Genomic DNA, 13,655 nt, shown 5'->3' with positions numbered 1-13,655 from the left:
GAAGCCCTAATAATGGAGTTTCTCTGGGAAGGGCACATGTCACTGCAGGGATAAAAATCATCCGTCCCACACTCGGGCAGTCCCTACGACTCCAAGATTCAACTTCTTAAAAATAAAAACCCTGCGCTAACTTGAGAGTCACCCAAAGGATTCAAGTTTGATCCTGGTAAAGCCTCCAGGACCTTCAACAAATTACCTCTGGCGTCTTTATACTGAGAGGGCGTTTTCCCCTGAAAAAGCAGCGGAGAGTGGGTCAGCGCCTGCAGGCCGCTGGCAGAGAGGCAGCTCCGCATGGCACAGCCGGGAGGCGGGGTGGCACCTAAAGGGACGGCACAGTCAGCACAGCCCCGCAGCCGCAGGACGGAAGCCCGAGCCTTCCTGAGAGGCATCTCCTCACCACCTCCTCCCCAGTACCACGGACAGAGCCATGAGGCAGCTAACTCACCTGAAACAAACACCTCGTCATCTGCCACAGAGGGGAGCTGTCGCACACCCGTGCCTGGGGACCTCTCTTCACTCCTACTGACTTCAGAGTCTACTCTCTGCTTGTCACAGACTCTTTTGGCTTGACAATCAGCTTCTTCCTTGGCAGAAAGCAGTCTCTTCCTGGATCCCAAACCAGACTGTCCCCAGAAGAAGGCTTCCTCGGCCTTAGGCACACTGTCCCTTGGAGGCGACTGGTCTGGCAGCTGACACACTCCCTCGAGCTCAAAATCCCCCAGGATGGCAGTCTTGGTGATGCTGAGTTCAAGGCCTCGTTCCTTTCCCTCCAGCTCCAGCAGTGACACAGCCCCAGGAAGCTCTGTGCTGACCTCGCTCCTCCCGGCAGAGGAACCGAGGCTGCGGTCCACCGCCCTCTTCCTCCGGGGCCAGTCTTTAATTGTGTCCGGAGTTGTCTTCCCGCTGTGCTTGGGGGATGGTGTCCAAGGAACCCCAACATCTGTCTGAAACGGAGAGGGGGTACTAGAGGGGCAGCGGGTTGGGGTACAGGACTGGCAGATGTAGGTCTGTCCCCCGCTCTTGCCAGGGGTGCTGTGCGAGGGGCAAAGGCAGGGAGGTGACAGGTAGGTGGCTTCGGGTTTGCCTGAGGACTTGCTGGCCCTGGGCATGCCGAGACCAGGGAGGGAACTCTCCTCTCCCAGAAAGCTCTCCTCCCTTTGCAGGGGCTCAGCTTCTGACAGAGGGCTGGGGTCTATCTTTTTAATTCGAAGCTTGGGAAGGCCCGAAGCTTGCATCTCCAGCTCAACCTCGTAGGTCTGTGGGCTAGCAGAGGCTTCAGAGAGCCAGGTTGACGCCTGCAGATTCTCCAGTTGTGCAGCAGCCTGGCGCTGCCTCCTGTCTGCGGTGCAGCGCAGGTCATAGGAGGGTGTCCAGGGAGAGCAGGGCTCAGAGGAAGAAGAGGGAGGAATCCCCAGATTGCACAGAGAAGGCTTCTCATCTGCAGCCAATGTCCCTGACCCCTCACCTTCTTCCACTGGTGAAGTGTTACTACTGAAGTTATCACCGCCATGGCGCTCAGCTTCATCCAAGAGAGTAAGATACTCCGAGTCTCCTGCAATAAGCAGAGGAGGGGATGTACACCAGTCACTTGCGAAGCCAGTCGCAGGGTAACTATGTCTTTCAGGAGAGAGGGTCACTTCCTTCCAGTTCTTTGTAGTGTCTGTGACGGCAACTGGGTTGTTGGTTACGGCAACCCTCCAGGCAGCAGAGCTGTTAGGCTGGCCCTCCAGGAAGCTTCTTTCAGGATCAGTGGTCTTTCTGTGCCTTTTGCCAATTTTAGAAGGGGGTGGAGGGGGTCGGGGGTCGGATTTAGCTATTTGTGAGGCTTTGAGGGGAGTTGAGGGAGCAGGACAGGAGGGAGATGTGACTACGCTGGATGACTGCCGGGCCTCTTTCCAATCCAGTTCTCCAGGGGAAGGAGACTCTATAGAAAATTTCCCAAATGGACTCTTCCTGGAAATACCACATAAAGGAGAGGTAATAGAATTCTCTGTGGAAATCGGTGGGGAACAAGTCAGAGTTGTGTTCCCTGATCTCTCTGGGGTTCTGATAGCTGCATCCTTCCACTTCTGCGCCAGCTCCTCTGCCTGAGAAGCTCCGGGGCCACAGAGGAGCTGGCCTTTCTGGTTTGGAGGTGTGCCCACGAAGGCAGCTTCTCTTGGCACCCCCGAGGCTGCTCCCCTCAGAGGTGTTTGAGAGTATCTGACGGGAGTCAGACACTCACTCCTGGTCTGGGAAGCTGATGAAACCAGGGCTGCTGGGCAGGAGGTGCTTTCTGGATTAGAATTCATCAAACGCGGCCAAGGAGAGTTCTGCAAAAGCCTAGGTGGCTGACTGCCTGGCCTTTGGGGAGTTCTCGGTATCATTTCAAGAGGAGAGGTGCCCCCTTCTGCCAGGGAGCGTCCTCTCTGGGGAGTGACTTTTGGTTGAGATGGTGAATCCCAGCTGTGTGAGGAGTCTTTTATGGACTCCTTAAAAATGACCTTTTTGGCAGGGGTCATTTCTGCAGGGGATTTTCGCATCCTCTCAGGGGTGCACAATGGAGTTGGCGGTGTATGAGGGAATCTTCTTGGTGTAGCTTTGGAAGAGCTCGGAGATTTCCAGGAACTCTTCTCAGGAGTCTGTAAAGAAAGATGCTTATTTCAGTGCTTGAACATCATAATCTGTATCTCTAAAGAGTGTTTTATTAATCTCTAAGATGATTAAAAAGGCAAATGGGAGATTTATAGTCAGCCAAAGGAATGACGTTAAATTGGATTTCACATGGTGACACGTTTCCACTTTCAAAACATGACCCAGATTTTACTTGTCCACTTTTTCTAGCACCAAGCACTGTATCCAGTTAGTTTCTTCTCCTAAGACAAATATTTTTTTTCCTCCCCACCTAGACAAGTAATTTTAACACTTCACATACTACAGCTAAAACATGCTTTGTCTCTAAATATATCACACCACAACTATTTCTGATCTTCGTCTACAGTAGCCTCTAGGTGCCACATCATCTGCTGTTCACCCACATTCAACATGTGCTTGTAAGTACCTACTATGTGGCAGGCAGTGTGTGTGTGGGAGTGGGCTGGGGGATGAGGTGGAACATGGAATATACGGATATTTAAGGCACAGCAACAAAGACAACATCTCAGAAAGGACACCCCCCCCCCCAATTTCCTTCTTGCAAAAATGCAGTTAAATATTCCAACAGGAAAGTGGTCAGACACCTATCGTTTATACAGTCTTATCTGATCAGCTCAGGGGAATCCTGGTCTAGTTGGCATTTCATGTGGGGTATAGACAGATGATAATACCGTGTGGCCAGTGCAACAACAGGGGCGTGCACGAGGCAACATGGGAGCACAGGGAGGGCTGGCTGTCTAACCTAGTGAGGGGAACAGGGAACAGGAATAGCAAGTCATGTCCTAAAGAATGAGTGTCAGCACCTGAAGAGAAAAGATGGGAAAGTGGGGGAGAGGGAGCTTTGGGCATAGAAAACAGTATAAGCAAACGCACAAAAGCCAAAGACAGTTGTGTGCATCCCGAGGCTGCTGGGAAGGTGGAGTGTGAAGTGGAGAGGGGTGAGGGCTGAGGCTGGCCAGGCCAGCAGGGACCAGCCCACAGAGGCCCTTGCCTACCCAGGGAGGAGACAACATTGTCCTATACAACTGTGGTTTTCAAACCTTTCCCACAGTTCCCTCCACGTCTTCCCCCATTCTCGAAGCAGTTTTTTTGGGTTTCCAAACAAAAATTATTTTTGAATACAGGTTTCATTTTCGGAAAACTTTGAATATTCAGTTTTAACAGATGAAGAATGTGGTAGAGCTCCAAGCAAAGTGATGGGGTAAAAGGAGCATCTATTGGGGTCATAAAGTTGTCACTCTGACCTCTGGGGGCAGGATGGATTTGAGAGGGAAAAGGCTGTTCAGTTGTTCCAGGCAGAACTGAACAAGGGCAAGTACCGCAAGGATAGAGAAGAGGGAATGGGTGTAAGATAGTTTGTCAATAAAATGGGCAGGACCGGTTGATTCGCCAAGCCCGAGGAGAGGGAGAAGTCCAGGTTTCTAACACGGGCGACTGGGTTGAGTGGGCAATCCAACAGATAAAAACGATACTGCACATTTCAGAAACATATATATGTACTGCCTAACATAAATGGTAGATGAAGCCAAGAGAGCAGATGAAACCTTTCTCTCTTCTCACCACCGCCTTGGCCTCAGCCAAACCGCTGCCGTAAGTCCCCATACACCGAGTAATCACTCACTTGAGTCACCCCAGCCACTTCAGATCTCTGTTACCTTCTCTTCCCTGATGGACTCAGTGGGCTTCCTTGTCCATGTCTCCATGTTCCCCAAACTATACTATTTTAAACATCATAGTAGTTTTGTACCTGATAAACTGTAGGTATTTCAGAACCCAATGCGTTTCTTGAAGGCCTTTTAGTTTGAGCTGAACCCTTCTCGGGGGGACTGATCATCTCAGACATTGCCCCGAAAAGAAGCCTCTTGGGAGACCGAATACTTTGGACTAGGGAATTTTCTCTTTGGTCTGCAAGTCAAAAACAGTGACAATATTTAATTCTTTCAACTCCTGCCTTCCCAAAACTCATAAAACAGCCAGTCCATAGAAAAAAGATGACAATTTTTTAGAGCAACTGGGGGAAATCCCACCTAATTATGAAAGCAAAGGCAATGACTGCTGCCCTCCTGAATTTTAAGACTGCACATTAAGCCCAGCCCCTATGTTAGGAGATGTAGGCAACTGAAATAATTGAATTTGCAATGACAAATATAAAAAGACACATCTGACGATCTAAGCCAATAATGGATAAAAGAATGAAGCACATACAAACACATCTTCTGCCTGAGGACACCTTGCTGTAGTATCTGAACATGTGGTAGAAATTATAGGTATTTCCTCTTGAATGAATGAATTACCTACAAAGATACTTTGCATAACTAACCATAGGAGCCCCTCAAAGGGATGACTCTGATAATGGTGGCAATGGATTCTTCATCTGGTCATCATCACCCTGAACCTCCAATATGTACATATACCTATTCTACTCCTCCAGTGTCAAGAAAGAAAATGTCAAACTTCATACTTTTCCCAAAAACACTTCCCACAAAGTTCACGTGGACCTCTGAAACAGGCAGGTAAGTGTGTTACCTGACTTGACTTGCTGGAGTGAGTGAACTCTTTGTATACTTCGAGACTTTGGTTGAGACACAGAGTAGAAGGAACCAGAATTTGTCCTGCTGAATGACAACTGCTTGATTCGAGGACTTCGTCTCAAACTTACTTCTACAAAACCAGAAAGAGATGCAAGCTTGGCATTTCCCCACATATGAAATAGGCAACACTCATGTAACACCATGTACAAGATGGAAATTTGACAAGCTATTAGCTTTGAGATCTCTGAAGTGTTGTGACAAAGCTAAGGGGGATATAAGAAGTGACACCAACAAAGCACAAAAAACACCAATCCACCAGTCTGTAACCTGCACAAGTCTCATAATCTGCTGCCCTTAAGCATGATGTAGAGTGGAAAAAGGTTTGTAAAGTATACTGTGACTTCTGTTAAAAATTTAAAAAACTTAAAAATCACAGCTCTCATATTTATGTTACATATATTTATATAGGAACAACACCTATATTATTAAAGCTAAATGTTAACAAAGTATTTCTGAGTTATGGGATTACCAAGTGATAATTAAAATTTTGTCTTCTCTCTGTTTTCTGGTTTTCCTACAATAAACAAACTACCTGATTTAAAAAAATAAGCTAGTGTTTGGAAACCCCTCCTTCATCATGTATAGTTTAAAAATAAGCCACAGTACTTTATATTAACATAGTAATTTAGTTTTCATTCTGAATCCCATTTCTACCGTTTAAAAATATTTCTTCTCCAGAAACTGTCCAGTACATTCTGTGTAAAAAACCACTCACCAATAAATATTTACTAGTGTACACTGTGGGCCCAGAGCTATCATAATGTCTGTAAAATATCTTAGGATATGCTGAGCAATAACACAAGAACAGAAAAGCTTTCACAGAAAGTAGGTAAAGCACAAAAACAAAAGTAGGTAATACCATTTTCTCCTTTTTCTGGGGACTCTTCAACAACATTAATATCAGGACCAGGATCAGCTGATCTTGAGGAACAACAAGCACAAGAATTATTCAACATCACTTGTAATCAACATGTATCAAAGAGATACAGCTTCTCACCTCACAAGGTAACAGAGACCACAGGTGGTCTTAATGACACCACTGCTGGCAAGCACTCTCATACATTACATCCAGAGTGAAATGGTTAGAACTTTTTTTTGGAAAGCAGTTTTACACCAACAAAATTAAAAATATGTGTATCTTCTGACCCACAAATTTTACTTCTTGCAATTTATCCTGTAGATGAATTTGCACAAGTGTGTAAACTCCGCACACAAATAATGTCCAGATGGAGCCCTGACAAGAAGGAGTAGACGCACTTCTCCCTAATCTTATGTACAGCTACGAACCCTGGACGTTATATATAAAGTAAACAGAAGACTCTCAAAGGTGGAGAGAAGAGGCTTGGGACCTCAGGACTAAGGTGAGACAAGGCAGTGAGCTCCCGGAGTATCCTTTTTGCTTCAAAGATCCTGGATTGGGTGCTGAAGAAGCTGAAAACCCCAAAACACCAAGAAGTGCAGGCAAAAACTGCCGTAAGGAAAGCTAGCTCTCTCCAGCCAAAGCAGGAAAGGGGCACCCAAGCAAGACCAACTTTCAGGCAAGAACTGCCCTACTCCAAACCAAATGTTATGGAAACTGGTCCCATATCACACACCTGCCTGAACAGGCCAAGTTGGGATCCTAGACCTCCAGCCTTGCCTGGCAGTGAGACTCCCTCCTTCCCTCTGTCAACACACGAGCAGATTTTTAAATTGTGGAATATCCATTCAATGGAATACTGCTCAGCAATAAAATGGAATGAACTAGTGATATATGCAACAACATGGATAAATCTCAAAACAATTATGTCAAGTGAAAGAAAACAGACACAAAGCATATGTCCTGTATGGTTCTCCAACCTGCAAAGAGTTTACGGAATGTCTGTCTTTGGTTATAAGCAACACAGTTAAGACTTGAGTCATGAAGGTCATGAGAAGGGAAACGGTGGCCCACAAGATCATCAAGGAGGCTGTGTGGGTGTATGAAGAAGCTAGACAAGGATGTTGCTTGCTCACCTGCCCTTAATTTGTCTATGAAGCAATCTTCTGGAGATTTGCTTATGTACTGGAGTCTCAGCCACACTCTTAGTCAGCAGCTTGCGATAACCTAAAATGTAAACAATATATATTTCACTTAATCTTTTCAAGGAGGAGAAGCAAGGCAAAGGGAGCAGTTAGAACTTAAATATGGTTTATAACTTAGCTAGAGGGGCTCTTAAAGGTTTTTTGATTATCTCTCTCTCTCTTTTTTTAAATGGATACTGGGGATTGAACCAGTACTCTTGCATGCTAAGTTAATTCTTTTGGACCAAGGTGTAATAATAGCACTCAATTTAACATGATACAACAGTGTATCAGCACTATTAGAGTTTAATAATAAGTCAATGTAAAATATTCTAAGATTTAAAAATAATAACCCTGAAAAAATGAAAAATGCTGACTTATTACAACATCTGTCTACCTAGTTGATGGTTCTTTTATTTATGATTAAATGAAATAAAGTAGATGAAAATGGTGATATGCCATGCAATGTTAAGATATTTAATATAAAGATAAATCTAGCTGGCATAAATTTTCTCAACAAGGTAGATAGACAAGCTTCTCATGGGAGGACTGGTTTTAAGGAAGATAAAAATGACTAAAAGAGTGATGTCATCAAGAATGTTGAGTAAGGACCTCTGAAAAAATTCTCCTCCATAAAAGGAATGAGAACATTGGCAAAAATGGTCAAAATCAAATTTTCCAGAACTTTGGAAATTTAACCAGTTTGCAACAATCCAGGGAGTAGTCACTCAACAAAACAGCTGAATCTCATTAAGAATAGCAAGCTCTGTGGAACTTTAACTTGCTCCAGTCCCAACCTCCTGTTCCCAGCCCCATGGTAGCCTTAAGAGCCCACAATTACAGCAAAAACCAACAGTCCAGGAGCCTCTGGATGGGGCAGAATGGGGTCCAAGCTCCTCCAAAGCCTCATTCCCAGATAACTGTCATTATTTCCTATGTGGCGTTTCCCAGGAAAATGCCACTCAAAAGGCCTCTCTGTATTTGACCTGACTCTGACTCAGAACTCACCAAGCGCAAACAACCTTTTCCCAGGGAGCATTTACTGAAAACAATCAGCAGCAATTGTCAACATCACAGCTGCTTGAGGTGGTGATAACACTTGGGGCAAACAATAAGCTGACCAAAAGTTTAGATGGGAAAACTGGGGAATGAGATGTCCATAGGGGACTCTGCTAACTTAGGTTCCCAGGAGTGTGTCAGAAAAGTCAATGTGCTGTAGGGCCATGTGCATGCCAGGATGGACCCAAGAAGGCCCTCAGCTGTCACCTTTAGCTGACCTTGAGGCTCTGGAAAACAGAAAGTAGAGCTGTAAAATGTGTAGCTGAGTACTGAAGACATGGGCCAATGCACACACAGGGCCCCTCAGCAAAGGCATATAAGAAAATCTCTGTCCAACCCTTAACTGACCACTAAGCTACGCAAGCAGAGACCTCGGCGGCTGCACATGACAGAATACTTGCTTAGAATGCATGAGGTCCTGTTTGACACAACACTGTAGAATGACTATAACTCAATAAAAAAAAAGTTAAAAAGAAAAAAAAAAAAGAATGCACAAGGTTCATTCTTCAGTACCTTCATTAAAAACAAACAAATAAATAAATAAACCTAATTACCTCCCCCCACGAAATAAATAATTTTAACTTAAGAAAAAAAATTTAGTTCAGGAAAATAAACAAAGGCAGTAACAGTTAATAACAAACCCTGCTAGGAAGCAGGAGAGGTCTGATTGTCAGAGTTGACTCATTATATTATTTAAAATGGCCAGTTGTCAGCAAAAGATATGAGACGAGGAATTAGAAAGCATGGCTTATACACAGGGGAAAAAAATCATTCAATTAAAAGCATCCCTGAGGAAGTCCAGACATTGGATTTATTAGCCCAAGACTTTAAATTAGCTATCGGAAATATGTTCAAAGAACTTAACAAAAAACCTCTAAAGAACTAAAGGAAATATGAGCCTGATAACTGGCCAAATAGAGAATATCAATAAAGAGACAGAAATCATTTAAAAAAAAAAAAGAAATTCTAAAGCTAAAAGGTACATTATCTAAAATGAAATATTCATTAGAGGGCCCAGAAGTTGATCCAAGGTGGTAGAAGAAATAATCAACAAATGTGAAGTAATTGAGATTATTCAATCTGAGGGACAGAAAGAAAAAAGAATGAAGAAAAATGAACAGAGTCTCAGACACCTATGGGACACAATCAAGCGTAACGACATAGACATAGTAGAAGTCCCAGAAGGAGATGAGAGAAAGTGGCAGAAAAAATATTTGAAGAAATGCTGGCTGAAAACTTCCCATGTTTGATGAAAGACATTACATATCCAAGAAGCTCAATAAACCCAAGCAGGATAAAGTCAAAGAGACCAACACTAGACAAATCATAATCAAACTGTTAGAAGTCAGAAGGGAAAAGAGAATCTTGAAAGAATCAAGAAAGCAGCGATCCATCATGTACAAGGAATCCTCAATAAGATTAACAGCTGATCTCTCATCAGAAATATAGAATAACAAAAAGATACTGTGATGATGTAATCAAAGTGCTGAAAGAAAAAAGACTCAACCAAGAATTCTATATCTTGTAAAATTATTCAAACATGAAGGAGAAATCACCACACACACCCCGCCCCCAACAACAACAACAAAAACCAACACTGGGAATGAGACGTTAGCAGACCAGCCCAACAAGTACAAGACTGCAGGGAGTCCTTCAGGATGAAAGGAAAGGGCACTGGAGAGGTGAATCCACGTGAAGAATTAAAGAGCACTGGTAAAGGTAACTATATATAAATGCAAACAACAGAATAACACTATTTTTGTTTGTAATTCTTTCTCCTTTGAGTTAAAGATAAAGCAATGAAAGCAATGATTATAAATCTGTGCTGATGGGCATACAATGTATAAAGATGTAATCTGTATGACAATATAGCAGAAAGAAAGGGGAAGGAAAATCTAACTACACAGGAGCAAAGTTTTTGTACTCCTGAAATTAAATTGGTATTAATCTGAACTAGACAAATTACGATACTAATTGTAATCCCCAGGGAAAGTGGTATCACACAAAATGGTGAAATAGGAAGCTCTAGGGTTTGATCTCGCCACTAAAACTAGTAAACTAGGAAATAAATGATCAGAATAAACTGTTTTGGAACTCTGGAACCTAACTGGACACTGTGACAATCAGGGAGGTGCTTGATGAAGGGAGAGTCTGATCCTCAGTTTAGGGAATGACGTGCACAAACCAGCTACTGTCCTCCTTTCCTCAGCCCCACTGCAGCTGTGAGGACAGGGGTCCACATTCTAGGAGCAGCTGGCTGGTGGCAGGGCAGACAGTGGGAATCCTGTCTTCGAAATTTGGGGTTATGTGCTTCAGTCAGCGTGCCCTGGAGAGTGGAGCCCAGTGGGGCCGGTGCAGACACTTGCCTTGGTTTCTGCTCTCTCCCATTGCAGCAGCTTCCCCCAACTGCCACCTATCAGAAGATTTAAGGCACTGGAACACCTTTTTGTTTTTTCCTTTTTGGAGCCAGACATTTAAGGGAATCTTTATCAGGTCACTGGCTAACCACAGAGATTAACAGAACAGAAACTTCAGTTACCACACAACAAGGTATACACACTTTGTAAAAATAGTTCAGAAAAGGCACAAATGGACAGCCCTCAGTAAGCAAAGATCAGCAATCCCCTCAGAAGTGGGAGAACCTGATTTCCAGAGTTAACAATATTCTGAATATGCTCAGTGAGCTCAAGGAAACCATGAACAAAAAACTAAATTCGGGGGAAAAAAATGTATGAACAAATGAGAATATCAAACAGGTGATAGAAATTGTAAAAAAGAACCAGAGTTTTAGAGATAAAAAGTACAATAACTGAAATGAAAAATTTGCTAGAGGGGTTCAACTTCATATCCAAGCAGGCAGAAGAATCAGTAAACTTGAACATAAGGCAATCAATGTTATCTAGTCTGAGCAGAAAGAAAAAAGGATGAAGAAAAATGAACAAAACCTGAGGGACCTGTGGGACACCATCAAGAACATACAAATATTCGAGTCCTAGAAGAGAAAAAAGGGCAGAAAAAAAATTGAAGAAATAATGGTTGAAAACTTGCTAAATATGATGGAAATATATAGAAACAGGGTGCATACTACTGAAACTAAGCTGGTATTATTCAATAAGTTTTAAGTTTAAGATATTAATTTTACTCTCTGAGGTAATCATTAAGAAAATAATTAGAAAATATACAGAAAAAGAAAGATGATGGGAATCAAAATGGTACACTACAAAAAAAATCAGCTAAATGCAAAAAAGGCAGTAATGGAGAAGTGGAAGAACAGAAGAGGTGTAAGGTATCTAAAAAATAAATAGAAAATGGCAAAAGTCCTTTCTCATCAGTAATTAATTAAATGTATATGGATTAAGTGTTCCAATTAAAAACCAGAAATTGGCAGAAGGGTTTTTTTTTGTAAATATAGACCAACTATATGTTGTTTACAGGCTCATTTTCACTACAAAGACACAATGAGGTTGAAAGTGAAAGGACAGAAAAAGATATTTTGTGCAAAAGAGGGCTGGCATGGCTATGCTATTATAAAACAAAATAGACTTTAAATCAAAAAAGGTTACAAAAGACAAAGTACAGTATATATTGATTAAAAAGAAGTTCAATCCATCAAGTAGATACAATTATAAATATATACACACCTAACAATAGGGACCCAAAATATATGAAGCAAAAAACTGACATAATTGAAGGAAAAAAATAGGTAAGTCAACAATAATAGTTGGAAACTTTAATACTCAACTTTCAATAATGGATGGAACAGTTATACAGAAGATCAACAAGGAAACAGAAAACTTGAATAACACCATAAACCAACCAGACTTAACAGACATCTATAGGACATTCTACCCAACAGGAGCAGAATACACATTCTTCTCAAGCACACATAGAATATTCTCCAAAACAGGCCAAGTGTTAACAAGTCTTGAAAAATTTAAAAAGGCTGAAATCATACACAGTATGTTCTCCAACTATAATGGAATGAAATAGAAATTAGTAACAGAAGGAAATTTGGGAAACTCACAAATATGTGAAAATTAACACACTCCTAAACAACCAATGGATCAAAAAAGAAATCACAAGGGAAACTAGAAAATATTTGGAGATGATGAAATTGAAAACACAACATACCAAAACTTACAGGATGCAACTAAAGCAGTGCTTAGAGGGGAATTTGTACCTATAAACGCCTGTATTAAAAAAAGAAGTCTGCATTAAAAAAAATTAATAATAACAAAACCTCATTAAAAAACTGAAAAAGATCAAGCTAACACCAAAGCAAGCAGAGGGAAGGAAATAATAAAAACAATAGAAAAAAATCAATGAAACTAAAAGCTGCTTCTTTGAAAAGACCTTTACATTGACAAACCTTTAGCTAGAATGACCAAGAAAAAAGATGGAACACTCAAACTACTACAAAAAAGGGAATATAAATACCAACCTTACAGAAATAAAAAGAATTGTAAGGGAATACTAAGAACAACTGTAAAACAGCAAATTAGAAAACGTAGATGAAATGGATAAATTCCTAGAAAGACACAAACTACTGCAAACAGACTCAAGAAGAAATAGAAAATTTGGATAAACCTGTAACAAGTAAAAAGATGAAATTGGTTATCAAAAAGCTTCTGACAACGAAATACCCAGGCCCAGAAGGCTTCACTGCTGAATTCTACCTGACATTTAAAAAAGAATTAACACTAGGGGGTGGGAAGGGACAGACTGGGATTTTAAAATGCAGAATAGATAAACAAGATTATGCTGTATAGCACAGGGAAAAATATACAAGATCTGGTTGTAGCTCATAGCGAAAAAAAAATGTGACAATGAAAAAAAAAAAAAAAAGAACATGGTGTTATTACATTAAAATAAATAAATAAATAAAAATAAAAATAAATTAACACTGTAACAACTTGACCAGGATGCTAAGACAATTCAATGAGCAAAGAATAGTCTTTTCTACACGTGGGGCCGGCACAGCCAGATAGCTACATACAAGAATGACACTATATAATATACAAAAACTAACTCAAAATGAATCAAAGACCTAAATATAAGAGTTTAAACTATTGGATCAAGTAATGGATTTTTAGCTATGACACTAACAATTAAAAACAGTCTGTGTATCAAAAGGACACTATCAAGAAAGTGAAAGGACAACCCACATATTGGGAAAAAATATTTGCAAATCATATATCTAGTAAGAGACTAGTATCTAGAAAATATAAACTCTTACAACTCAACAGTAAAAAGACAAACAACCCAATTTTAAAATGGGCAAAGATTTCTCCAAAGAAGATATACAAATGGCCAGTGAGCACAAGAAAA

At 41.5% G+C, this 13,655-nt stretch overlaps 1 protein-coding gene across 1 annotated transcript in view; it reads right to left on the bottom strand.

Annotated features, from left to right (window-relative positions):
* Positions 1 to 13,655, bottom strand: part of TICRR (TOPBP1 interacting checkpoint and replication regulator) — a 36,112-nt gene that overhangs the window by 1,545 nt on the left and 20,912 nt on the right. Inside the window, exons 16-21 of the mRNA XM_031440556.2 lie at positions 7,221 to 7,311; positions 6,085 to 6,146; positions 5,161 to 5,295; positions 4,382 to 4,539; positions 446 to 2,621; positions 197 to 319 (exon numbers count right to left, since the gene is read on the bottom strand). Coding sequence (XP_031296416.1) covers positions 197 to 319; positions 446 to 2,621; positions 4,382 to 4,539; positions 5,161 to 5,295; positions 6,085 to 6,146; positions 7,221 to 7,311 — 2,745 coding nt within the window. The remainder of the gene's footprint in view (positions 1 to 196; positions 320 to 445; positions 2,622 to 4,381; positions 4,540 to 5,160; positions 5,296 to 6,084; positions 6,147 to 7,220; positions 7,312 to 13,655) is intronic.

The sequence above is a fragment of the Camelus dromedarius genome, chromosome 29, assembly GCF_036321535.1.
Source record: "Camelus dromedarius isolate mCamDro1 chromosome 29, mCamDro1.pat, whole genome shotgun sequence".
Taxonomy (NCBI): Eukaryota; Metazoa; Chordata; class Mammalia; order Artiodactyla; family Camelidae; genus Camelus; species Camelus dromedarius.
This window is presented reverse-complemented; position numbering and strand designations above follow the sequence as displayed.